Source organism: Myotis daubentonii, chromosome 4 (assembly GCF_963259705.1).
Source record: "Myotis daubentonii chromosome 4, mMyoDau2.1, whole genome shotgun sequence".
NCBI classification, from domain to species: Eukaryota; Metazoa; Chordata; class Mammalia; order Chiroptera; family Vespertilionidae; genus Myotis; species Myotis daubentonii.
Window position 1 is genome coordinate 13,437,472 of NC_081843.1, and position 27,669 is coordinate 13,465,140.

The window sequence follows — 27,669 nt, forward strand, 5'->3', positions numbered from 1 at the left end:
AGGCCAGTAGAGTTCATCAGGATCACACAGATTAGGATTTGGCAGTGAGGGAGGAGGGCTGTGCACACTGGGGGTAGTCAGGTGCCTGGGGAAATGGCCCTCGCCTCAGAGACACACAACTCAGTCTCTCCCTGTGTGTCTCCAACAGCCCTGGAGTCTGCTCAGACCTCCTCCAGAGCTTCCGAAAAAGTCTGTGTGGGCCCAGGCTGGTTGCAGCTGGCAGACTCCCCTGCAGGGCATGAACTTGGTCGGGTGAGCCAACTGGCAGCCTAGAGTGGGTGGGGGTGGGGGGAGGCACGTTCATTCCCCCAGGCTGATGCCCTATGGAGGGGATGTTCAACTCAGGAAAGATGGCATCCGTGGGCATGTGGGAGAGGACTCAGCACGGGACAATGGAGCCTGCCTCTCGAGCCCTCTCCCCAAAGTCATACAACCAATCTCTCCCTGTAGGACTCCTGTCCACTCTTGGCTGCTGTTTCTCCGCTGGAGCCCAGTCAGATTGAGTACCTGCCAAGGAGATGTTTGTGCACTGGCCCTTTAAAAGGGCATCTGGGTGCCTGGCAGTCCCCTGTCTCACTCTGGCAAGTGCAGTCCCCACGGATGGTCACAGCCAGATGTTGTGTAGCTGCTCTTCCAGGCACTGGTGTTCCAGGCTGGAGCTCAGGATGGGGTGGAGACCCCTCCCTTCTCAGAGGGGACCTTTGCAGCTGAGGTGTCCCTCCTAACTCTCAATGCAGCCCTTTCTGTGTCTCCACCCTCCCTGCCCTCTCCATGTGGCTTCTTCCATGTGTCCTTAATGAGGAGACCTCTTTTCAGCCAGTCTTCAGTTGGTTATTCAGGTTGAGTGTCTATAATTTAGTTGTGATTCCGATTTGGTCCTGGGAGGAGGTGAGGGTCACTTCCACCTACTCTGTCACCATCTTGGATCCCTGTTTTCAGTTCTTTGGCGTGCAGACTAGGAGTGGGAGTTCTGGGCCATGTGCTAATTCTACATTTGGTTACTAGAGGGGGGATTTCCTGTTGAGCCTAAATGTGTGCAGAGCTGGGGTTCCATGATCAGATTCAGGGACACTGAGGACACAGGTGTTTGCTCTGCCAGGCGACAGGCCCTCCCGTGGCTCTGCCTGGGTCCTCCCCTCGCATCGTGGGGTGTGTGGACCTTGATCGTCCTCCTGAGGATGAGCCAGTCTGGGAGCGAGAGGCAGGTCCCTAAATCAGAATGAAAACCCAACCCATCAGCGCAGAAGTGTTTCCTTCCTGCTGTGATGCATTTCTCTGGGATGAGCCCTGATCCCTTCCTTTTCAAGGAGAACAATCCTGTGATAATACTCTCAGGCCTGTGCAGCCCAGACTGTGGGTGATGAAGTGCTGCGTCCCAGAACTGAATGGGTGTAGTGGATGCTGGGCCAGGTGTAGCTGTTCTACACCCAAGTGTCAGGGCCCAGAAGGACTGGAAACAGTACCTTGTTGTTGGGAAGGAGCAGAAGCCTGGACCAGCCCTGGTTCTCAACCAGCCCCTCCCCACAGCTCTGCGGCTCTGGCCCTACCAGCTGCAGGAGGTGATGGTTCCCATTGTGGGGAACAGGGTCTGTAACCAGCGCTACCAGAGCTCTTCCACCAACACTGGCCAGATCATCAAGGATGACATGCTGTGTGCTGGGAGTGAGGGCCAGGACTCCTGCCAGGTGAGCCCTACCTGCCCCGTCCTCAGTCCTCTGTCCCTTCCTGACCCAGGGAATCGGGACTCAGAAGCTCCATGCCGTGGCCCGTGTGGAGATGATCACTGAGTCCTGCCTCTCCCCACAGGGTGACTCCGGGGGCCCCTGGTGTGCAGCTGGGAAGGCACCTGGGTCCAGGTAGGGAGGGCCAGGCCTGCGGAACTTCCTGTCATCCACTCCAGGTCGGACAGCTGGGAGGGGCATGGCCCTGGTGGGAACTGGCCCCCAGCTGGCCCAGCAGCAGGGCGGGCCCCTCCTTCCTGAAGGGACCCGAGGGAGGCTTGTCAGCATCTGCCAGGTGCCCACTCTGAGGAAGTCACCGCTGAGGGCACATTGCATCCACGGCCAGGAAAGCTCGTCAGCTGCTGGCCTTGTTTCTGTCCCTCCAGGCGGCCAAGCCTGGTTCCCACGGGGAAGGGATATGGTGAGGGGCACAGACTGAGGCAACCCGCAACGTGTCTCCGTGTGCCTGAGAAGAAAGGAGGAGTGGGTTCCAGGAATGAGGGAGCAACAAGGGCACACCTGGAGGAGGGGCGCCAAGGAGAGGAGAGGTCATGGAGGGGTCATGGTCTCAGTGAAGGTGCTGTGCAGCCAGCGGGTGCAGGAGACCTCACAAGAATGGATACCCAGGTCACTGCACTAGCAGTGGCACCCGTGTCCTAGCAGGGGCACTAGCTCCACCATCTCCAACCCCAGCGCCCACCCTGCCCCTGGAGGGCAGAGGGAGAGGAAGAAGGGGTACCAAGCATAAGCCAGCCTTTGTGGCCTCCCCCCACTAGAGGGCGAGGGTGAGCCCACAGAGAAGCCTGGGGGAGAGAGTGGGTCCCTCCTGCAGAGTCCTCAGCATCTCCCAGCACCTGTCACTGTCAGGTGCCCAACATACCATAGGCCGCCTGCAGGTGCAGCTCAGCGCCTACACCCCGGTGCCCTCAGAGGGGTCCCCTGGCTCAGCGCTGAGCCCAGCACAGAAGCAGCGCTTTTGTCCCCCAGCTCCCCTCTAGCCATTTCCCCCAGAGCACCAGACGTCCTGGGAGCCCTTTGATAGCAGGGCCAAGTCTCAGGTTCATACCTGAACCCCAGGAGCATGGGGGAGGGGCTGGGTGCAGAGTGGGAACTCAGTTTTCACCCACAAATGTGAACAAAAAACTGCCTAAGAGAGGGCACTCGGCTGACAGGAAGCAGCCACCAGGGGGCGGCAGAGAGCAGAGGCTGGGCTCCTGCAGGGTCCCCACCCAGAGCACCCAGACCCTCCCCCAGTCCCTACTCCACGTTTCCTCCTTAAATTTGATCCAATGTTGTACAAATTGTCAATTATAAAAACAGTCAATGGGATGTACAGTATAGCATAGGAAATATAACTAATAATATTGTAATAACTATGTGTAGTGTCAGATGGGTACCAAACTTACGGGGGGAGGTGGATGATCCCTTAAGTTATAGGTTATATGAATGTCTAATAACTATGCTGTAGACCTGAGACTAATATAATGTTGTGTGTCAGCTGTAATGGAGGCATTTTAAATTATTATTAAAAATAATAATAAATTTGATCATATCCTATCTAGTAAAAGAGAAACATGGTAGTTAGCGTACGACCGCTACCCTTCCCATTGGCTAATCAGGGCGATATGCAAATTAACTGCCAGCCAAAATGGCGGCCGGCAGCCAGGCTGCTGATGCGACCAGGGAGGCTTGCTTGCTTCAGTGACGGAGGAAGCCAAGCTTCCCCGCCTGCCTTGCCGGCCTCTCAGCTGCACTCTAAGCAACATTGTAACAAATATAGAAGCTAAACAAAACCCCGGGCTTCAGCCAGCAGGACCACAACATTGTTTCAAATACAGAAGGTAAACAATGGCCAGAAACCTGCTTTCAGCAGCAGAGGTCTCATAGCTGGAGCCGAGCCTCAGAGCTAAAGCTGGCCCAGAATTTTAAAAAAAGGAAAAAAGGACAGGTTGGGAGCTTCAGTCACCCTCCAGCCTGAAAACGGCCCTCAGCCCCTCACCCAGGCTGGCCAGGCACCCCAGGGGGACCCCCACCCTAAAGGGTGTGTAACCAGATGCAAACAGCCATCATCCCCTCACCCAGGCTGGCCAGGCACCCAAGCGGGACCCCCACCCTGAAGGGGGTGTGACCAGATGCAAACAGCCATCATCCCCTCACCCAGGCTGGCCAGGCACCCAAGCGGAACCCCCACCCTGATCCAGGACACCCTTCAGGGCAAACCAGCCGGCCCCCACCCGTGCACCAGGCTTCTATCCTATATAGTAAAAGGGTAATATGCCTCCCAGCACCGGGATCAGCGTGACAGGGGCCAGTGCCCAAACCCCCTGATCGCCCTGCAGCTCTGTGTGTGACAGGGGGCGGGGCCACAACCTCCCTATCCGCCCTGCTCTGTTCGTGACAGGGGGGAGCTCCTCAACCCCCTGATTAGCCCTGCTCTGTGCGTGACAGGGGGCAGCGGCCCAACCCCCTGATCTGCCCTGCTCTGTGCATGACAGGGGGTGGTGCCGCAACTTCCCTATCGACCCTGCCTTGAGTGTGACAGGTGGCGGTGCCCCAGCCCCCCAATCGGCCCTACCCTGAGCATGACTAGGGGTGGCATCACAACCTCCCAATCCTCCCTGCTCTGTGCATGACAGAGGGTGGCGCCCCAACTCCCCAATCGGCCCTGCTCTGAGCCCGACCAGGGGCTGCACCTAGGGATTGGGCCTGCCCTCTGCCACCCGGGAGCAGGCCTAAGCCAGCAGGTCGTTATCTCCCGAGGGGTCCCAGACTGCAAGAGGGCACAGGCCGGGCTGAGGGACCCCCTCTCCCCCCCGAGTGCACAAATTTTTGTGCACTGGGCCTCTAGTATTTAATAAAATCTGGAATTTTAAAAAATCCTATTACTGCCCTAGCCAGCTTGGCTCAGTGGATATAGTGTTGGCCTGTGGACTGAAGGGTCCCGGGTTCGATTCCGGCCAGGGGCACATGCCTGGGTTGCGGGCTCAATCCCCAGTGGGGAGTGTGCGGTAGGCAGCCGATCAGTGATTCTCTCTCATCATTGATGTTTCTATCTCTCTCTCCGTCTCCCTTCCTCTCTGAAATCAATAAATATATATTTTTTTAAATTCTATTACTGTTAGAAGTGAAATAAACAGGAAAAGTATGGAAAATAGAAACAATGCGCTATTTTGGGGTCCAGGTAGAGGCTGGGGCTGCCGGCTCCCCCATCCCAGGCAGCTCTGTGTCTGGCCTAGGAGACCGAAGAGAAACAGCCTCCCCTCCAGGGACAAACCCCCACCCACTCAGGCTCCAGCCTCCCGGCCCAGGGGTCCCTCATCAGAGACTGGCTGCTGTGGGGCCCTGAGCAAGGCTGTGACCTCTCTGAGCCTGGGTGTTTCTGACTCAGAGTGAGGGATGATGTCTGCCCCTTGTGCTGTGGGAGGTTGGGTGAGCAGCACAGGTCCAGCCCGCCCAGGGCTGGAGGGAGGGAGACCCGGCCGCCATGATGGGAGAATGTCACTGTGGCCTCCAGGTTCGGCAGGGTGATGCCCACGCCCCCCACAGCAGACAGGCTCTGCTTGAACTTGGAGTGGCAGGTGCTGGCCGTGATCATAGTCTCGGCTGCCTGACCTGGACCCTGTGTTTGGAAGCCCTGCCCCCATGAGGCGATGTCCTGCTGGGAGAATAGACAGATGATATGCTTTTGGAGCAGGTGAGTCTGGAGAAGTGCATCGGGATAATGGGCACAGTGGGTGAATTTTGCTTCTCCGCTAACATTTGGAAACAGGAGGTAAGAACCTGCCAGGGATGTTCCTACAACTGCCGGGGTCTGGAGCCCAGGGCCCAGGTGCCCATGGACCAAATGCCCCTACACCACCTGGGCCAAACCTCACATGGGCCAATGGCTAGGGGTTGAGAAAGGATAGGAGCCAGGGATGCTGGACACACAGGACCCCAGTCACACACAGACCCAAAAAGACCTCGTGTTCAGGGTGTCTGGTTGGCGACCCCAATCCTGCCTCTTGTTGCTTTTCTCTATGCTTTCCCAGCGGCACACATTGCTTCGGATTCATGCAGTGGGTTTCCTTCTTGACTTGTGTCTGTGGAGTCTGCTGTTGTTCCTGAGACCCACCCTGACGCTGGGGACTGCTGCTGGCACCCCCCCTTATGGCTCCGTAGCCCTCATTCCGGTACATCTTCCAGCACTGATGCTGGCGGAGCCTGCGCTTGCCACCAAGAATGAGGGCGAATGAGCAGCTGTGCCCAGATGCAATGGTGCCTGTGTCCTGGGGGCCCAGGCCGCAGCTTTCCCAGACCCTTGTCCATCCCACACTCAGCCCACATGGGACCCTGAGTCATGCCCGTGTCAGGCCACTGGCCACACATCTGCTGACTCCTGGGCCAGGGACACCCTGGAGACCAGCCACACACAATTCTGGCAACTGCAGCAGCAAAGGGGTTTCAGGAAAGGGTGCTGGGTGCAGTTCCCACCCCCCAGGAAATGGGTCCATGTGGAGCCCTGCGGGTAGCTCAGCTGGTTAGAGCTGCGTCCCAATACACTAAGGGTGAGGGTTCAATCCCAGTCAGGGCACTCACAAGGATCAGCCAATGAGAGCATCAGTAAGTGGAACAACAAATCCATTTTCTCTCTCTTCCCAACCCCGCGCCCCCTTTCTCTCTTTCTCCCCCCACCCCCTTCCTCTCTTTCTCTAAAATTAAAAAAATAAAAAATACTTTTTTAACAAATAGATCCATGTAGAGCCTGGCTCCCTTTCCCGGGCACAGAGAACCGGCTTAGTGTCCCTGCAAAATCATGCCCACCGTCTTTGCAGATGGAATGGAGTTAAGGTCATCCTGGATCAGGGTGGGTCCTGAAAGCCATGGCTGGTGTCCTGAGAAGAAAAGAAAGAGAGGGGAAGGCCATGGGAGACACAGGCAGAAACCGGAGCGATGGTCTATAGGCCAAAGGATGCCAAGAATTACCCACCAGACGCTGGGAGAAGCACGAAACAGATCCTCCCTCAAAGCTTCTGGAATGAACTCACCTGTTGACACCTTGATTTCAGATTTCTGGCCTCCAGAACCGTGAACAATTAATTCCTGTTCTTTCAAACCCCCCAGTCTGTGGTCCTTTGTTAGGCAGCCCGGGAATACACCCTCCTGGCCACAGAGAAAGCAGGAGTGAAAGCTGTGTCAGATAGAGGCCAGAGCGCCCCCTGGCGACAGGCAGGGGACAGCAAAGGGCTGGTGCTGAGGGGCGATGGCTGGAGGCACCAAGGAGGCCGGGCAAGGAGAGGATGTGAGGGGGTCTGGGCTGCCCCCTGTTGTCTCTGCCGCCTCCGCCAGGTGCAGCAGGACGTCTTGCGAGACTGTGAGCATTTGTCAGAACTGAGGGCTGTGACAGCGCACACTTAAAGCTGGTGCACGTGTCCAGGTAAGTGCACCCAGTGAGCCCGCCTCCGTGAAAAGAGGAGGGAGAGCAGGCACCCCCACCCCTGCCCTCAGGCTGCTGTGAGCGTGGCTGGCAGGGTTCTCTGGATCACCCCTGTCAGAAAGGAAAACTTAAACACACAGGCTCCAGCAGAGGTTGGGGGGACGTAGAGAAAAGGGACTCCCGTGTGCTGAAGGGGTGAGTTTGTTCATTTCCTGGGGCTGCCACACAAACTGCCAAACCTAATGGATGAAAACACAGGAATGCGTTTATTTTCTCTCTTTTTATAAATTGAGTGGCGGCCACCGCACTGCCCTCCCTGCCTCCGCGCTCACGTGGCCTCTGGGCCTTTCATAAAGATCCATGTGGTTGCCTTTAGGGTCCCTCCCCCCACCCCCCCGCCGCTCCCCTAATCCAGGGGAAGCTCCTCCTCCCAACTCTTTAATCATGTCAGGTGCCCTGTTATGTAATTTCCGCTGGTTCCAGAGATGAGGACCCAGACAGACCTGTGGGGGCCGCTGTTCAACCCCGAGAGAGGGTGGGTACAAGCACATACATCCAGTCTGGAGGCTCATCTGGCCCCGCTCTGTGAAGTTGGGCCCCTGGAAAGATAACCCAGAGGAGATTCTTTTTTTTTTAAATATATTTTATTGATTTTTTACAGAGAGGAATGGAGAGGGATAGAGAGTTAGAAACATCGATGAGAGAGAAACATCGATCAGCTGCCTCCTACACACCCACTACTGGGGTTGTGCCCGCAACCAAGGTACATGCCCTTGACTGGAATCGAACCTGGAACCCTTCAGTCCTCAGGCCAAGGCTCTATCCACTGAGCCAAACTGGTTAGGGCCCCAGAGGAGATTCTTGCACAAAGAATACAATCATGGATCATCGAAAGAGGGGAGCAGCCTAGCAAAGAGAACGCCACACACCAGAAGTTCATTCAGCGACGCAGCGAGCCCCCAAAGGCACCACGTTGAGTGAGCGGAGGGATCCCCTGAACTGAATCCCAAACTCAAGGAGGATGAGAGCAGACACCTGGAGTAGGGCCCACGCCAAGAAGTTCGAGTTCAACAGTCACCTGTCAATCGCGCCCCTAGGAGTCCAGGCAGCCCAGCCCCCACCTGCACAGCGGCCAGGTGTGCGGGCACCTGTTCCACCAGCTGCCTGCCCTGACCACACCCCTTCGCCTCAGAGAGCGTGGGCCCGGACGCGCCCCCGTGTGGCCACGAGGGCTAACTGCAGGCCGCCCTCTTCAAGCATCTCAGCAGGGAAGGTCAGCGACCAGCAGAGGACAGCACTCCATGGTGCTGGCCAGGAGCGGTCCCCAGGCCCAGCACACCCAGCCCACCTGCCGGCGCGGCTCCCGGCTCAGGCCCCTGTGCCCTCTGAGGGGTCCCCAGTGGCTCAGCGCTGAGCCCAGCCCAGAAGCAGCTCCAGTTTTGTCCCCCCAGCCCCGCTCCAGCCACTTCCCCAAAAGCACCCGCCGTCCTGAGAGCCCTTCAAGGGCAAAGCTGTGTCTTCGGTTCGTCCCTGGACCCCTGGCATGGAGTGAGCACCTGGTCTGTACCCCCAAACGTGAATAAAAAACTGCACAAGTGAGGGAGCCCGGCCCACAAGGTGCGGCCAGCAGGGGGCGGCAGAGAGCAGGGGCCAAGAGCACCGAGATGGGGCGGAGGGGGGGTGGGGGGCCGTCACAGCCCAGTGAATTCACAGTAGGGTCCCTGCAGACACTGTGTGGGTTCGGAGCATGTCGTGAGCAGCACCAGGGCTGCGATGCTGGCATCTTGACTAGGACAAATCCGCACAGCCTCAGGCTCTTGAAAGGTGACTTCTGATCTGGGGAGTTTTTTCCAATCCCCATCAAGAGGGAGGGTCACAGCAGCTTGCGGTCGCCTGGAGGGGACACCAGTGAGCACCCGGAGTCTTTCCCGTGATAAGCCAGCCATCCAGCAGGGCACCCCACGGGTCCTGCGCTCAGATGACATCATGGTCATTAGAACGCAGATGCCAGTCTCTAGTGAGACACCCGCCTGCTGTGGGCGTGACTCATCGATGGCGTTTTTAGGGTGCAGTGCTTGGTGGTGGCTGAGACACCCCTTCCAAGGTAAAGGGCAACTTATATGTTGCACCTCCTGCCATCAAAAACAGAGGCACGGCCCTGACCGGTTTGGCTCAGTGGATAGAGCGTCGGCCTGTGGACTGAAGGTTCCCAGGTTCGATTCCAGTCAAGGGCATGTACCTTGGTTGCAGGCACATCCCCACTGGGGGCTGTGCAGGAGGCAGCTGATTGATGTTTCTCTCTCATCGGTGTTTCTGAGCTCTCTGTCCCTCTCCCTTCCTCTCTGTAAAAAATCAATAAAGTATATTAAAAAAAAAAAAAAAACAACAGAAAACAGAGGCACGGAGCACCTTGGCTCTTGGAGGCAGTGTGTGCACTAGGGAACACTAACGACGCCAATCCAGTTACCAAGAGAAAACCCACTTTTCACTGCGGGTGTGGCATGGAGCCCAGACAAGAAGGGATCTGCACAGCATAGGCGGGCGCAGCGGCCGGTGCTCAGGCTGTGCGAGGCCTGAAGAGCACGGTCTCCCCAGGGTCTCCCAGCCTGCCGGGAGAGCTGGCGCTGGAACACTGTGTCCATGGCTGGTGGCCCTTGATGGGCACCTTCTGGCTTCCTGCCTGCCCTGCTCCCAGTTCTCACTGCCAGCTGCTTCCACAGCCTCCCCACCCACCCCTCCTCCCACAGCCCAGCCCTTGTCCTGCCAGGCACCGCAGCCAGTCTGCTGACGTCACCGCCACCAAAGCACACACCCCTTCACTAGCCCTGTGTGGTGGGGACCTGCCATCCTGGCTGGCCCAGAGCTGAGGGGTTTCCGGGAGGAGGGACTTCAGGGCCTTATTATCCTATACTAGAGGCCCGGTGCATGAAATTTGTGCACTCAGGGACGGGGGCAGGGGGAGGGGGCGTCCCTCAGCCCAGCCTGTGCCCTCTCCAAGTCCATACTTCTCACTCCTTACCGCCTACCTGCCACAAAAGTGGGAGAGGATTCCACCACCACCACTGTGCTCGCCAGATGTGAGAGAGATTTTGGCTGAGCAACACTCCCCCTGAGGGAGCGCACTGAACACCAGGGGAAGCTCCTGCGTAGAACATCTGTCCCCTGGTGGTCAGTGCGTGTCATAGCAACCGGTTGTTCCATTGTTTGGTCCATTTGCATATTAGCCTTTTATTATATAGGATAATAAAACCTAATATGCTAAGTGTTCGGTCATCTGGTCATCCATTCAACCAATCAAAGTATAATATGCTAATGATATGCTAAGACCACTCAATTGCCTGGGAGGCTCAGGAACAGCAGCCACAGCATCTGGGGGGATGGCAGGGGCATGGGTGAGACCACCAGGGGCCAGGGTCCCCGTGTGGGGATGGAGAAGCCGGGGTCTGAGCAGCGGCATCCTCACCTGGAGGGACCCTCCTTGGGACCCTCTCTGCACCCCTTCACCCCCTGGCACAGGAAGGGCAGGTAGGGGCCTCCTTGCAGGGCCATGGGCAGAGAAAGCTGCTCCGCTCTCAGGCCCACCCCAGGGTCAGTCAGCAGGCGGCAAGCAATGCTGCTGGGCCCTGGCACTGCCTCCCCTGGACCTGCCACCTGCTGTCCCTGGGCAACACCATCTCTGGCTGCACGGATCTCAGCCACAAAGCACAGCCAGGCCGGCGGCCTGAGCAAGGAGAGCTGCCAAGAGGGTGCAGTTTTGCTGGAAGAAGTCCCGGAGCGCTGGGCTCAGGCAGACAGGCCCAGTTAGGCAGAGCCCCAGAGCTGCTGCTGGGCCCCTCGAGCCACAGGGCAGCCCCTGAACCCACTGGACCCTGTGAGGCAGCGTGGAGCTTGCCACCATCTGACTAGAGCATGCCATCTGCCTAGCACGTGGCCTGTGGCCACCTCACTGCCACCAGCTGAGGCCATGCACACTGCCCCCTGCAGGGTGCTCCTCGGGAGCTGCACGGAGAAGGGCTTTCTTGCGGGTACAAGTCAGGGAGAGGCACCCGGGAGGCAGGTGGACGGAGCAGAGATGGGCAGAGGGCGAGGCTGGAGCACAATGCAGGCTGATGACACCGTGACCAGCCCACAGGGAGACCCAGGCCACGGCCCCCACTGGGACACAGTGCCAGCCCCTGCCTCTCCCTGCGCCAGCCAAGAGGGACCTGCCCGGGCGAGGCAGCCAGAGGAACTGCCAGGCCTCCCAGACGCTATCATCAAGTCCTGCCCTGAAGGGGGACCTGGCCCACCTCTGTGTCCGGCAGCGTCCACCGCCTTCTGCCTCGTGTGCTGAGGAGGCGGCTGCAGGACCACCGAGGAGTCCCTGCCCAGGAAACTGGGAAGCAGAGGCTCAGGGTACAACTGAGGCCGACAGGCCCCTCCACTGTCCACCTGGGTCCCACCCTTTGCTACTAACCGTGACTCTGGGACTTTCCTGGTAGCACGACCCAGACCCCCCACCCCTGCGAGGCTGAGCTCTGGTCACATGGACTTCTCAGGCCAGGTGGCTGCACGTGTCCACCTGCCATCCCATTGACGAGGGGGTGGCAAAGGACACAGAAGGGTCCTCACCTTCCCTGCCCCCCATTGTGACACAGCAGCCCTGCCTCTGCCTGGTGCTCAGTATCATTGTCCTACCAAGATGGTGGCACATGTTGCTCCCTGGCCTCCAGACACAAAGAGCTCAATGAGCCCAGACACCAGCTGTCACTCACATCTCAGGAATGTTCCTCAGTGCAGGCTGCATGGCCTGCGTTGTCCTGCCCCCCGCAGGGCTTGCCCATCACCAATAATTTTACCACCATCGTGTCTGCTGGGACCTGTGACGCCAGCACAGCTGGACCTGCAGCAGAGCCCTGTCCAGCGCTGGGACCACTCAGAGCCGGCAGCCTGTTGTGGGGCCGGCGTCACTGGCTGGAGGGCACTGTGAGGTGGGGAGCGGGCTGCTTCCCTGAGAGGGGCAGAGGCCCTCACTGGCCTGTTGTTTTGATGGGGGCCCTGGGTGCTGGGCTGTGGGAATCCTAAAGATTTCCTGTGGCCAGGCCCTGCCTCCTCAGGGGCACGCTCCCCTCTCAGGAGCACACAGCCTGGCGGCCTGTAGTCTCACCAGTGAGGGAGTCAGTGTGGACCAGCGGGGCCCCTCAGAACCTGACCTGCTTTAGAAATAAGTGCAGATGCAACCAGTTCAGATGGGGTCAGAGTGGAGGGGGGAGGCCCTAAATCCAATGATGGTTCCTTGTAGGAAGAGGTGAGGATGCGGAGAGCACAGAGGGGTGGGGGGGACGGGGTGGGGGTCTAGGGGTTCCTCCGCAAACAAGGGTCCCAGCACCACCAGCAGCTACAGGAGGCAGGAGACTGGGAAGAGGTTTGGCCCCAGAACAACTTGATAGTGGGCTCCTGGCCTCCTGTGGTAAGAGGATGCATGTGTGTTGTTTTAAGCTCACACCTCCCCCGAGTCATGGACTGTCACTGCGACCCCAGGACCCACACAGGGGGAGAGCCTGGTGGTGACTGAGGTGTGGTGTCCACCTGGAAGGGCATGGCCCTGCATGGAGTCTCCATTCCAAGCCCTGAAGGTGCCTCTTGTCACCTCAGACAAGGGGAAGAGGCCAAGGCCTGTGGGCCCTCCCAGGGTCCCCATGGGCACTGACCTGGCCTGCAGGGGTCTTTTTTGGGGGACAAAGCCCTGCTGCTTCAATGTTCCCCACCTCTGCAGGCCCAGGGCTCAGTCATTACAGATTTCAGAGACCTGAGGCTGTTGTGCCCAGATTTCAAAGTTCCCAAGACCCCCAGGGAGCCAGTCAGTCCGATGCAAAAGCAAAGAGTCATTTATTTCAAACCTAGGTTTGGCTCCCCTGCCACACTCACCGATGCAACGGTAAGCTCCAGTGGCCGAGAGTGAGAGACCTGATGGGACAGGGGGTTTTAAAGGGGGGTGGAGTGAGGGCAGGAGAGGGGACTGTGGGCCCCGCCGATTGGCCAGGTGCGAGTCGGTACAGGATGTGGTCATAGTGATGGCGTGCACTTCCCTTGATTATTATTGGTTAGTCCAGAGAAATCCTGGGTGTGGCTAGTAGCGGCTTCTTCCCGTGAGGAAGCACATGGCACCGTCCCAAAATGGAGGACCCAAGGCAAGATGGAGGGCGCACATGGCTCTGTCCCAAGATGGAGGACCCAAGGCGAGATGGAGGGCGCAGCCGTTGCCCGGCTCCTGCTGCTGCCGCTCGAACTCGCCACAAGGCAGGATGGCCCCCCCGCACAGCACCCGCAGCTGGCCTGCGGGCAGACCGGGACTCCAGCGCGTCTGGGCGGCACAGACCCAGCACACGGGGTGCGGCCAGTGGAGTGGCCCAGCTCTGGGGGAGCGGCATCCGCTCGGAGCAGGCCCGGCCCATGGGGCCAGCGCACTGCAGCATGGCGGCCTCCCCGAGCTAGGGCACGCGCCCCACTCCGCTGCCACCGCTGCTGCACTGGGCCCGGTCCGGGGGGCAGTGGGCGGGGAGCCAATGCCCCCCCCATGGGGCCCAGCAGCCGGCCCACGCAGGCCCCGGTCCCCCCCGACCAGCCCGAGGGTCGCATGGACCCCCAGCCGCAGCGCCGGCAAGCGGGGAGCCGACCACGGTGGAAGGGAGGAAAGAGCCAGGCGGTGAGGCCTTCGGCTCCCATGACCTCCCCCGTGGTTGGTCGCCGCCCGGCCCCACCCCTCAGCCCGCCGCTGGCCACCACGCAGCCGGTCTGGACACTCGGACCCGCTCTGGGGAGGCCAGGCCCTACAGCGGGCATGGAGGGATTTCAGAGCCGGGAGGCCAGACTCCTCCTCCCGGCCCGCCCTGAGAGGCTGGCGGCGCACCTTTCAAGGCAACAGGCCCTCCTGTCCATCTCCAGCCTAGGCATCTGGCTCCGCCCACCTTCCCTTACTGCTGAGATGAGGAAGCCAGGTGCTGGGGTGGTGATTCCAGGCAAGATGGGGAGGGGGGGGGGGGCAGACCGCAGCCCTGAGCGCATCCTCTGGAGAGAGAGCCCTGCGGAACCACCCCGTGTCCATGCCAGCAGACACAACCCCAGGCCCAGGCGTGTCCCACTCCAGCCTTCCCTCCAACACCAGGTTCTAGGTCCTTCTCCCTCCCCTGGGAGCATAGGCCTCTGAGTGACTCAGACCCCCATTCATAACCCTGGAAACACTAAAGGTCTGACTACACCCTCACCCAGGGAAGAAAGCCCTGCAAAGACTCACAGTCACCCAGAGCCCAATGGCAAGGCAGGCAGCCCACACCCTCCTGGCTGGCACAGGGGACCTGGATGTGTGTGGACCACCTGGCAGCCGCCCACACACGGGGCCCCGTGGACAGGCAGTCACTTAGGCAGAACGTGTGCCTGGAACCCGAGGGCGAGGGCACAGGGCCAGGCTGTGCTGTGTCACCCCCTCCTCCCTCCCTGTGCGGAGCAGATCCCCAAAGGGGGCCATCTGCCCAGTGGTGCCTTCCAGCTGACTCTCCGGCCTCATTTTCCCAGGAAAAGGCTTTCCTGGAGAGCTCCTGGCTGCCAGGAACCCAGACTTCAGTCCTGGGCACATGGGGGACGCAGCTCCACATCCACCCGCCCTGCAGCTTCCACTCTCCCTAACTCGGAGTCCAGCCCTCCCCTAAGGACCGGGACACAGTGAGAGAGGAGGGCTTTCCACCCTGGCCTCGGGGGCATGGGTCCTGGCACTGAGAGGTCTGGGAGGCCGACACCCCATTGTAGAATCAGACTGGGGACCAGCCTGTCGCTGCAGGGTATGGAGCCCCTCACCCACAGCACAGGCCGCCTCGGGCTCCACAGGCCCTCCTGGGTCCTGGCCCCAACCTGCAGGTGCGGGACCCACCCCAGCAGGGCACCAGCCATGCCCCCCAAATCCAACTCCAGGAGGAAGTGCACGTCACTGCCTGGGGCAGGAGGGGCTCCACAGCCCCTTCTCACTCCCTGGATTTGACACTGAAGCTCCTCTGTCCACTGGGAGCCCCGCCCACCCCCGGGGAGAAAGGAGGGGCTCTGCTGGCCTGAGGGGCGGTGCACCAGCGGCCTCGGGGGGGATGGGGGTCCCCTCTCCACCCTCCTCTCTGCCGCCTCCAACCTACCAGGGCCCTGGAGCTGGGGGAGCCTGAGGGGGGGGGCGGGGAAGTGGGGACTGGCTGGTCTCGGGCCCCTGCTGGTCCGCCCTGCTGGGGAGAAGCTCAGGATGGGAGACTGAGGATCTGGTGGAAATGAGGCTGCACTTCATTTGGTCCCAGGAGCTGATCACATTGGAAAATGGGGGTTCGGCGCGCCCCCTGGTCAGAGGGAGCAGCGGTGACCATGGAAACACAGCACCTCCTGTTTGCATGCGGCCACGTCCAAGTCATTAAAGCCTCCATGACACACTGACTGCGACTGAAGGAGGGAGAGGGGCGGTCTGCACCCTCTGGGGGCGGCCCTCCGGGCTCTGGCCTCCAGCCCCAGGCAGCAGACTCCCCTCCACCCCAGCCAAGAGAGCCACCAGGTCGCCCTCTTCCAGCTGCAGCCATAGCTGCCCCTCCCACCTGGTCCACCTCCCAGAGCCTGGGCTCCCCCAGCAGCCAGAACGCCCACTGGCCGCCTTGGCCGCGCCCACAGGTAAGTGCACTGAGTCCAGAGCAGTTTTTCATGCAGTTTAATGAGCTCCAGAGGGTGGGGAGGAGGCAGGAGTCCTGCAGTGCCCGCGGACTTCAGAGCACATCCCGCCTCTCCCTTTTGCCTGTCAGGGGAGAGAGGCTGATGGAGGTGCTGAGGCAGGAGGATCTCAGAGCAGGTGGGGGCGGGGGGGAGGGGTGGAGGAGGCGCTAGGTGCAATGAAGAGCTGGCACTGGGAGGGAGCAGGGAGGGTCCCCCAGACACCCTGTGGGCCTGTCTTCATCTCATGGGCAGCATCCTTGCCCGGCCCCGGGCTCAAGGAGAGGAATGAATATGACTGTGGATCCAAGGCAAGAAGGATGTCACTCGGGCATAGACTGTAGGAAAGTTGGCAAGACCACACTTGTGCCCCCAACTCACCACGCCTACCTGGACCCAGGTGCCCCTCCATTTACAGACCAAGGGGCCCCCAGAGTCACCCTGTGGGAAGAGGAGACAGGGGGTCAGTACTCAGGGCCCCTGCAGGCAGGAGCAACGGACGGAGGCCACAGTCTGGGGGTCTCACCTGGCAGGAGTCCCGGCCTTCGCTCCCAGCACACAGCATGTCGTCCTGGATAACATTGCCATATTGCTGCCGACAGATCTCATTCGCCACGATGGGGACCTCCACCTCCTGCAGATTTTGGGGTGGCGGCAGCGGCTCTGTGAGAAGAAGCTCAGTGAGCCTGTGGTCCTGAGGGGACGTACAGTCACAGGCCGCGGGTTCCAGAACCACAGGCTGAGCCTCAGTGCCCCCAGGGGGACCCAGGGAGTCACCCAAGGCCCCAACTGTCTGGGTTCACTCCAGGCCAATGGGCTGATAATCTCTAGGCTGACACTGTGGGCACCAAGCTCCAAAAAGAAAGAGGGAAATATATTTTTATCCACAAATAATTTTTATTGGGATAAATCAGAGCAAGTGCTTTCCCCAAGAAAGGCAGAGTGAGCGGCCCTACTGTCAAATTTGACTTTGTCCATTTAATAGTGAATCCTTGAGCTCGTCACTGAAGTTCTCTCTCCTCTTTCTCCATCCCACTATCGAGACTCAAGGAGAATGGGGAGCCCCAGGGCCTGGTGCAGAGTGAGGGAGAGAAATGCCTCCCTGGGGGCATTTCTCGGTGGTGAGAGCACTGGCCCAAAGGGTCCCAGGTTTGATTCTTGGTCAATAGCAAGTACCTGGGTTGCAGGTTCAATCCCCAGCTGCAGTTGAGAAGGCAACTAATAGATACTCTTCTCACATCCATGTTTCTCTCTCCCCCTCCCTTCCACTCTCTCTAAAATTCAATGGAAAAAATATTTCTGGGTGATATTTTTTTTAAAAAAAAGATGCCCATGGCCATGCCTCACTCTTGCTACTTTGGTCTCCGCTCCTGAACAGACTCCTCTAGAGCTGTCCGCCTCCTACACCCAAGGGAGACCCCGGAGGGACCCCAGCTCAGACCCCAGCTGAGCCTCCTCTGTAAAGCCCGGCCCGCCCCCTGCATCGCCCGGGTGTCATCCTGGTTCTGGTTTTTACCTTGAACACCAATGAGGCCCCAGCCAGCCACCCAGCACCGTGTGCCTGGGGCAAATTCGGAGGAGGCTGGCGGGAGGCGGATCCACCCGACGAGGTTAGATGGTCGCACGGGGGCCTCCAGTTTGAGAAGTGCCACGTCCGCCCCACCTGATACACCGTTTTCAAGGCTGTAGTTGGGGTGGCGGATGATCCTGGCCACCTGCACACTGCCCTGGTGTGAGAGTCTCACTCGTCCTAGTTGGACCTTCAAGTGCCGAGTCTCTGGGTTTCTCCTGGGGACAGAAGGCCAAAGGCTTCTGAGAGGCTGTGGCAGGGAGTGGGCCAGCCCCTCAGAGCCCAGAGACCTCCCCTCTGTGGTGGGCAAGGGGAGCGCCAGGAAGCTGAATCCTGGTGGGGGGTCTGCAGCCACTCAGCCCAGCATCTGCCCCCAAAACACATCACATGCCTCCCGACATTGTCCACCCTCCCCCGCCCCCCACCGGGTGCTGGCAGAGTAGGGACTTACCCATGAATGCAGTGGGCAGCGGTCAGCACCCACTGGGGATGGATGAGGGAGCCCCCACAATTGAAAATCCACTGGGAAATTGTTTGATTCCTGACCCACAGGCCCACCTGCCACGGCCACGCCCCATCGGCAGCATCATGCCCCCCTATGATGCCCACCAGCTCAGTCCCTGGGCCGGGATCTGGGGAAGCAGAGGAGGAGCCATCAGGGACCCAGGCACCGCTGCCTGGCACTCAGCATGACCCCATCTTCCGTCCCTCCCAGAGCCGCACTCAGAGGGGGATCGCCACCCCATCCCAGGGGCGGCCTCTGAGAGGTCAGTCAGGTGATAGGAGAAAAGCCAGGCTTGGGGGTCAGGACCCACCTGAGGTCACAGGTACAGAGCCCCCCAGACAGGGGAGAGTCAGTACCAGCAGCCACAGCATCTGCAGGGGAGAGGGGAGTGTAAAGATCCAGTGAGGAGATGTGGGGCGGGGACAGAGCCTGGGAAGGGAGAGGATGGGGCTTTGAGCAGCGTCCTCACCATGCCAGGTCTGTCTGCCTTCTGTCCTGGACCCTCTGAGCCCCTTTATCCTCCTGCCAGACTGGCCCAAGGGGAAGCCGCCCTCCTTTGGGGTGGGGCATGGGAGGAGGCAGGGCTTATCTCTTCAGTGGGACCAGTGGTGACCAGCAGACCAGCTATCAGATAAGAAATACGGTCTTTCCTCTCTAAGAAGACACTCAGTATTGGTGCTGGAGCCCCAGCTGGTTTGGCTCAGTGGGTAGAGCGTCAGCATGTGGACTGAAGGTCCCAGGTGGGGTTGCAGTCAAGGGCACATACCTTGGTTGTAGGTTCCCCAGCCCTGGTTGGGGTTCATGCAGGAGGCAAACAATCAATGTGTCTCTCTCACATCGATGTTTCTCTCTGTCTCTCCCTCTCCCTTCCACTTTCCCTAAAAATCAATGGAAAAATATCCTTGGGTGAGGATTAACAAAAATAAAAATAATAAAAATATCGGTGCTGGACACATTTCAGTGGTAAGATGACAGTTTGCACATGAGGAAAAAAAAAAAAAGAAATGAGATGATTTGCTTCATCCTGTGCACTGAAGGGTCTCCGGTTTGATTCCCAGTCAGGCCTCATACCTAGGATGAGGGTTCATTCCCCGATCAGGACACGTACAAGAGGCAACCTATGGATGTTTCTCACATCTCTGTCCCTTCCTCTCCCTAAAATCCATAAGCATATCCTCGGGTGAGGAGCTAAATAAATGATAAATAATCAGATGCTCTGAAACAACAAAGAGCAGGGGCACGGATGGGATGGGGGCTGGCACCTGAGCCAAGAGCGGGAGGGGGTGTGGGAAAGGACAGCAGCAGGCCCAGTGCTCCCTGCCCCCTCCTTCTTTTGAGGCTCACAGTGTCCCCCAAAAAGGACAGACTCGCTGGACCTGCAGACAGAGTTTGCCAGCAACACCATGAGATGGAGGAGGCAGCTTTCCTGGAGCCTTTGGAGGGAGTGGGACCTGCTGACACCTTGATTGTAGACTTCCAGCCTCCAACACTGTGACAGAATAAAGTTTTATTTAAAGGTCCGGGTCTGTGGCATCTGTAACGGCCTCCCCAGGACACTCAGACATCTGCTCAGCTCTCCTCATACATCCGATGCATGATCAAGCTTTGTCAAAATGCACAGGAAAGGGTGTGAGAGGTGCCAATGTAGTGCTAGTTCTCCTCACCTCTCCTCACCTCCTACACAGGCAGAGTCCGGCCAACCCCAGGCAGAGGCCGGCCACCTGCCAGGGACAGGCTGTTCCACCTTTGACATTCTGAGAATCATTCTCCACCAAGCATGGGACAGGACCAGACAGTGGTTTGAGAGGAGAAGGAAGAGGGGTTCCCACACACCTGAGCCACTGCCCGGTCCTCTGTCCCCCGTGAGCCCCGTGAGGAGACCATCAAGGGATGCTCTGCAGCACTTAGAGAGCTCAGGTCTCTAGAAACCCATCATTCCCTCCTGGGGCCAGAGTCCCTGTCATCCTTGCTGAGATGTTGGTGTCTCCGGGGCACCCAGAATCCTCAGGGGACACTGGGGATCTCGACAGGAAACAACCAGGATCCAACATGGCTGGGAGCCCCATGGTGTGGGTAGTGAGCACCCAGGAGGGATGGGGCTGGGCTCCCAGACCCAGCAAGTCCCACAGGCCCAGGGGCGAGACTCGGGGTGATAAGGGGGCTTCCTCCCTCCCTGCCTCTGGTCTGGACAGAGCCCCCACCTTTACCCGCTTCAACAGTGGCTGTGGTTTTGGGGCTGGTTCTGAGCCCAGATGACAGGAAGGCAAGTCACAGCGGTGTCAGCGAGAGGCCACAGGCCCCAGCGCACAGCCTGATGCTGGACCCAGGCTTCCCGTCCCCCGGCACCAGGCTGGGCGATAACCAGCTGGGCCAGACCTGGGACAAAGATGGCATTTGGGCATTAGGAGCTGATCTGCCTGAAACAGAAACAAGAGGTTTGAGGGTCTGGGGGAGAAATCTCATGATTATCATTGGCAGATAATATGATCTTCCCAGAAGAGCCAAAAGGCTCAACTGAAAATTTGCTAAGATTAAGCTTCCCAAGATGTCTAGATGGAAGACAAATGTTTTACACACAAATCAGGAGAGAAAGAAGGAGAAACTCATCTTTAACCCCAGGCATAGCTAATGCGATGCCATATGGTAGAGACTCCATTCATGGCCAGGTCCATACATTCCTAATCTAGAGTCCGTGACAACCCCAAAACTTCCTTGAGGACACTCACACGAAATAAAATGTCATTCAATGTTGTTAACAAGAGACGGTGTCATCCAATATCAACTCTTCCAAAATCCCAATAGAATGTGAACTGCAGGCAAGTCTGGAACATTCAAAGTGACCCCCAAGTTTTTGAGGAGGAAAATACAGGTGGGGGTGTCCCAAAAAGCCACAGGGCAGAGTGAGGCAAACTAGGCAGCTGGTACCATAAAGCTGTGGGAATGGGAACCGAGTGGCCGTCCAGTGATGTAGGGCTAGGGAACGGCCCGGCCAATGTGCCCATCCTCCTAGACCAGTGATGGCGAACCTTTTGAGCTCGGCGTGTCAGCATTTTGAAAAACCCTAACTTTACTCTGGTGCTGTGTCACATATAGAATTTTTTTGATATTTGCAACCATAGTAAAACAAAGATTTATATTTTTGATATTTATTTTATATATTTAAATGCCATTTAACAAAGAGAAATCAACCAAAAAAATGAGTTCGTGTGTCACCTCTGACACGCGTGTCATAGGTTCGCCATTACTGTCCTAGACCCAGCCTCAGGGACAGCACAGCAGCAGGCAAATGCACGGCACCAGCTCACAGCAAAGAAGGAGGAGACGGCATCGGTGAGGGGCCCTGGGAATAGATGGAGGGGATGAAGAAGAGGGGTTGGGGAGAAGTGCGACCCCCTGTTCTGGTGCTTGGGTGAAGCCACCTCTCTGTGCAGGACACATGCAGATGGGGCCACCTTGAACGTGAGGGACCCAGGCAACTCAGGTCTTGGCAGGAGCTGAAGAGGGTCACCCAGCTCAGAGGAAGGTGGTGAGAGCCAGGAGGCTGGAAACACGGTCAGGACCCAGGTCACCCCAGCAGGAGGGTGAAGGATCCATCTCTAGAGAACCTCTGGTCCCAGCAAACAGAGGGCTGGCATCTGGGAGGCCCAGGTCTCCACCCAGTCATCTCAGAACAGAATCAACTAGTCCCCCAGACAACCAGGCTGACAGATGCGAGTCAGCATTTGAACTGTTAATAAACACAGTTGTTTCTGTTCCTTAGAAAGTGTTCTTGCACCCGACTGGTGTGGCTCAGCAGGTGGGTGTCAGCTCAGGAACCAAGAGGTCCCGGGTTTGATTCCCAATCAGGGCACATTCCAAGGTTGCTGGACCAATCCCCAGTAGGGGGCGTGCAGGAGGCAGCTGATCAATGATGTCCCTCTCTCTCTCATGGATGTTTCTATCTCTCTATCCCTCTCCCTTCCTCTCTCTAAGTATACTTGTTTACGGTGGTAATTTTTGGCATAAACCAGCCCAAAACTTAGTGATTTGCTCTTACATATGAATAAAACTGTTGGGGCAGACCAGGAAAGCATTGAATTGGAAAGATAGAAACCAAAGTAAAAACAAATGGAAAAAAATTTATTCAAACCTATTCAACTAGCAATGATGAGGAATAGAAGAAGTTTGAGTAAGTTTTCAGGGAGGTAGGAGAAGATACTGCATTTATGAAACAAGGATTACATACTGTTTTCTTCTCATAGCAGATAATAACCAAGTGCCCTCGGACATTAAAAATATAACAAATTAATCCAGGCCAGTGGTTAGAATAATGGTTAGAACAGTGGCTCACCCACCTAAGGGTCATCGGTTCAATTCCCAGTGCAGGTTCCCTGTGTGGGAGGCAACCAATCAATGTGTCTGTCTCACCTCCATGTTTCTCTCTGTCTCTCCCCCTCCCTTCCACTCTCTCTAAAAACCAATGGGGAAAAAATACATAAACTGATGAACAAAAATAGATGCAGAGACAAATGGACTTGTATGCATGCATATCAGCACAACCAATGGACACAGACACTGGGGCAGTGAGTGCTTGCCCAGGGTGGGAATGGCTGGGGAGAAGGGGGCAGGAAGGGGTGAATCGGGGGGAAAAGGAGACATATGTAAAACTTTACACAATAAAAAAAGAAAAAGACTAAAAAAAGCTAAAAAAATATCCTGGGTGAGGATTAACAAAATAAAAAATTTCACTCAGAGACTTTCCTGTCAAATACAATGGTGTCTTGTAACCAAAGGTGAGTTCTCTTGTCAATCAAAGCAAAAGAGTTTAATGATAACTTTTGCTCTAACAAACCTGTCATCAAAACCTAAAAGTTGGCGTGTCATGTGTCCTGAGAAATCCTGTGAGTGGGACTGTGGGAAGGGCTGTACATTGATAAGAGCTTACAGCTTGAGGATGCTGCGTCTCCCACCCATGGTCAGCGCATATCTGTCCATGTTATTTGGACCTTATGTCCTTTAGCTCAACAGGACAATGTCCTCTCTGAAATGTTGCACATGTTTTGTTAGATTTCTTCCCAGGAGGTTTGTAGTAGTCACTGGAAATGCTATCTTACAGATTCCTCTTCTCAGTGGCCATTGGCCATGTCTAGAGGCCTGCGGGATTTCAGCGCTGGACCTGCGTTGATCATGGGCAAAGCTGCCTCGCCGCACTCAGACTAGTTCTAACATTGAGAGCAGATGGTCTGGGTGTTCCGTGTAGAGCGCCGTGTTGCTCCTGGTGGCTCCTCTCCTCCTCCCTGGTCCTCACACCTTTTGTGTATTTCTGATGGCTGTGTGCTGCCTGGAGTCACCTGCACTGTCTGGGCCTCCATGTCCATCATCCCTCATTCAGGGGCGGGTCTTCCAGAGTGTGTATCTCCCCCCCCACCCCCCACGCCCGCCCCGGGTTCTGCCCCTCCACCCCAAGCATGACGTTTGCTATGTCTCTGGGAAAAGTCACCCTTACAACATTTAGGAAGCCACATTTGGTCCAAGTTTGCTAAGAGTTTTATCACAAACTGTGGTTGAATTTATCAACAAAAAAATGTTTTTTTCCATATCTATTGAGATTATCACATGGTTTTTATCATCTATTTCTGCTCCGTTAATGTGGTAAATTGCACTAATTGGTGTTCAACCACGGTGGCTGAGACCTTCCTGGGTTATTTGGTAATTATGTTACACACTGGGAGTTGGTTCGATAATGTTTTACTTGGGATTTTTTCAATCTATGTTCATCATGGAAATTGGCCTGAAATTGTCCTTTATTCTATGGGCCTAGTTTTGTTCTCCAGAAAGTGTGCCCGGGAGCGGCCTCTCTTGATGCCCCTGGAAGATCGCTGGGCCTTGAAGTCTGAGTGTGATTCTCCAGGAAGCCAGGCTGTGGGTAACTCCCCGTGTTGTACTTTACAAGGCAACTGTAAGACACCTCAGAACAGAAGTTCAGGCTCAGTATTGACCGAGGATGTAAACAAAGGCAGAGAGATAAAATGTCCAGCGTCAGTAACAAAAGGTGGTTCACGGGACGCCCCTCGTAAACTCAGACAGTGAACTTGGCAAGTGGCCTTGTCGCATGGTGTTCAGCTGTGATCTGCTCCTGTTCAACGTCTATCGAACTCATATGTGACCATGTAACTGCAAGTATTCAGACCTTCCCAATCCATGCAACTGAACCACACACACACACACACACACACACACACACACGCACACGCACACTCACACACACACACACACACACTCTCTCACACACACACACACACATGCACACACACATGCACACGGTGATGCATGGGCACACGGAGGGAGGCCATGGGAGGCTCCAGGGCCGGGAGCCCAGCCTGGGGCTGGAAACTCAGTCCTGGTGGCAGCGTGCCTGTGGGACTCTGGGCTTCCAGCTTCTTCCCAGCCGGCCCAGGACCAGGGGGGCAGCCCGGCCACTGCACCTGGCGCTGCTCCTGGCAAAACTGATCTCCTCAGGGGAGAGCAATCCACCTACCAACCAGGACACTGGGAATGTCCCACAGGGAGGCGGCTGCACCTCCAGCTGCGGGGCCTGTGCAGTAGGAGCCCAGCAGGCAAAGCCTAGGGAGCCCAGGTGGTGCCAGTCAAGATGCCCGCCCATTAGAACACGGTGGGGACCAGGGGGCCTGGGTCTCCCGGGGGAGGGAGCATGGAGAGTGGAGAGCAAGCAGGAGGCAGGAGGGGACAGTGGAGGTGGAGCCCCAACATTCTGGGTGACACAGGCTGGCACCCGGGTCTAGGACAGAGGGCCTGGCTGTGGGAGGACAGCCACCAGGAGAGGCTCCAGGAGCAGCACACAGAACACGGGGGCCTTCGTCAGAGCCCCAGCCAGAGGGCACTGTGGAGCTGGGTGCTGACTGGAAGCCGGTCACAGGCGCTGCCCTCGGTGAGGAGCAAGGCCGTCCTGTGGACACAGAGCTGCGCTGTGGCCTGTGTCCCTCTGAGCCGTCGGGCAGAGTGAGTGAGGTCAGTGTCATTGTCAGTGCGGTCACAGGTGTCCCGTGGTTGGTGGGGCCCGAATGGGACAGCCAGTGCCATGAATGAGGGCCTCCAGGAGCCATCCCTGCCCCGGGTCCAACACCTCCACTGTGACACGTGAGGACCCGTGGACGCTGGCACATTGCTGCCCCCACCCCGCCCTCGCTGGCCCAGCGTCCACTGCAGTGTTGCAAAATGGGCTGTTAGGTAACAGAAGCTGTGCCCTTTGCCCACCTGCCCTCAGCCCTCCCCTATCAGGGCACAGACATCCTCATCACAGCCCCGGCTTTGATCCTGACCCTGATGCCCACGCAGCCCCACCCTCACTCTGTGCATCCATTCCTGTCACTCAGACCCGCACCCTGGGACCCTGAGGCCAGAAGGACTCCTGTTCAGAGCAGCAGTGCAGGGCACTGGCCCCCTCCCTCCCACACACAGCTGCTGGCCTGAATGCCCACATGCACTTTATCTCAGCATCCCCTCTTCTTATCTTTTTTCTTAATCCTCAACCGAGGGTATTTTTTCTATTGATTTTTGGAGGGAGTGGAAGGGAAGGGTAGAGAGAGGAGAGAGAAAAGGATCAATGTGAGAGGCATATCAATTGGTTGCCTCCTGCAGGCACCCCAACTCGGGGCTGGGGATCAAACCTGTAACCCAAGCACATGCCCTTGACTGGGTATCAAACCCAGGCCTCTTTGCTCTGCGATCCGACACCTCAACCACTCAGCCAAACCTCCCCTCTTCTTTTTAAATTTATTTGCAGATACACACCACGTCATAAATATAGACATCATGACAGCTTTGTTTTTTTCCTTATTAATTTTATTCCCACCCTACCACCCCTTCCCCTTGGGCCACCACCCACTTGTTCTCTGTATCTATGGGTCTGTTTCTGTTTTCTTTGTTCATTTGTTTTGTTCTGTTTTAGTTTCCACATATGAGTTGCTCATTTCTCAACATCTTTGCAAACATGTGGTTTTATTGCACTTTTTCATTTTCTCCAACCTGATGAGTGTGACACTGCCTGTCCTTTATTTCCCTCAGTTTTCCTCTGATTGTGAAGGAGGCCAGTCAGTGCTTATGGCCACTCAGGTGTGTCTGGAGAATGGCATGCAGTGTGTTTCCCGTTAATGCTTTGTTTCCTGTGTCCCACACCATTCCTCCCAATTAGTATTTCTTCTTCCTGGAATAAATCCTTAAATAGTTCTGTTAATGAGTGCCTGCAGGTGATAAGACACTCTGTGTGTCTTCTGTTTTGTAATGTCACTCTTTTTTCCTCAATATTGTGTGATAGTTTCCCTGGGAATAAAATTTTATGTTGATGGTGATGTTTCCTCACCACATCAAGGAACTGCTCCAGGTTCTCCTTCCTCCTCCTGTTGCTGATCATAAATCCCCTGCGTCTGATAGTTTTCTTTTTAGGTTAAACTATCACTTGTCTCTGCTGGCTTCTAATGATGACAATTTTCAGGTTTACCTAAATGGATTTAGGTGTAGAATTTATTTGTGTTTATTCTGCTTTATTTTCACAGGGCACTTTCCACTGAAGGTTCACAATTTTTCTTAGATTCTAGAAAATTCTCAGATATTTATGAACCAACATGATGTTTTAGTTTTTCAAGACCGTTTTTTGTTAAGTTGCTAATAAGGGGTTCTGAATGTCTAATGAGCCTCTGAAGTTGGAGGCTCTCAAACCATCTTCCAAGATGCCCTTTCATATTTTATGGGTTGTTTTTTTTTAAGATTCCTCTATTTCTGATATGCTGATGGTGAAAACCAAACAAACCAACATTCAAGCTCACTCTGAGAATGGCCCTCTGCCCCCTCAAATACCTTCAAAGTTCACGCAGCAGTCCCCCCCACCTCTGTCTCCACCACCTCTGTCCCCACCTCCTCTGTCCCCAACTCCTCTGTCCCCACCTCCTCTGTCCCCACCTCCTCTGTCCACGCCACCTCTGACCCCACCTCCTCTGTCCCCACCACCTCTGTCCCCACCTCCTCGGTCCCCACCTCCTCTGTCCCCACCTCCTCTGTCCCCACCACCTCTGTCCCCACCTCCTCGGTCCCCACCTCCTCTGTCCCCACCTCCTCTGTCCCCACCACCTCTGTCCCCACCTCCTCGGTCCCCACCTCCTCTGTCGCCACCTCCTCTGTCCCCACCACCTCTGTCCCCACCTCCTCTGTCCCCACCTCCTCTGTCCCCACCACCTCTGTCCCCACCTCCTCTGTCCCCACCTCCTCTGTCCCCACCTCCTCTGTCCCCACCATGTCTGTCCCCACCTCCTCTGTCCCCACCACCTCTGTCCCCACCTCCTCTGTCCCCACCTCCTCTGACCCCACCACCTCTGTCCCCACCTCCCTGTCCCCACCTCCTCTGTCCCCACCACCTCTGTCCCCACCTCCTCTGTCCCCACCTCCTCTGTCCCCACCACTGCTGTCCCTCTACCTAGAGCCTCTTCCCCCTAATGCCTACCGTTATTTCTGCTTCATGAGCTGGGCCTGGCAGCTCAGACCCGTCAAACCCTCCTGGCAGGTCCAGGCTGGATCACGCCCTGTGTCACCCCAGCTCTGTGTTCAGCACTCACCTCCACACCGTGTCCCACACTCACTGCGGTGCTGTGGTTATGTCTGTCCTCAGCTCCCTGTGGGTTCCAGGGGCCCAGGAACCCACTCAGGGACTCCTTGCCCCCGAGACCTTGTCCATGCTGGGCACATGTAATCAAGGCTAATT

The 27,669-nt window shown here is 57.0% G+C and overlaps 1 protein-coding gene across 1 annotated transcript in view; it reads right to left on the reverse strand.

Moving 5' to 3' along the window:
• Nucleotides 1–15,829: 15,829 nt before the first annotated feature.
• LOC132232883 (mastin-like) overlaps nucleotides 15,830–27,669 on the reverse strand; it is a 98,082-nt gene continuing 86,242 nt past the window's right edge. The window contains exons 4-6 of the mRNA XM_059692593.1: nucleotides 17,360–17,631; nucleotides 16,370–16,506; nucleotides 15,830–16,284 (exon numbers count right to left, since the gene is read on the reverse strand). Of these exons, the coding sequence (XP_059548576.1) occupies nucleotides 16,120–16,284; nucleotides 16,370–16,506; nucleotides 17,360–17,631 (574 nt within the window). The 3' untranslated portion in view covers nucleotides 15,830–16,119. The remainder of the gene's footprint in view (nucleotides 16,285–16,369; nucleotides 16,507–17,359; nucleotides 17,632–27,669) is intronic.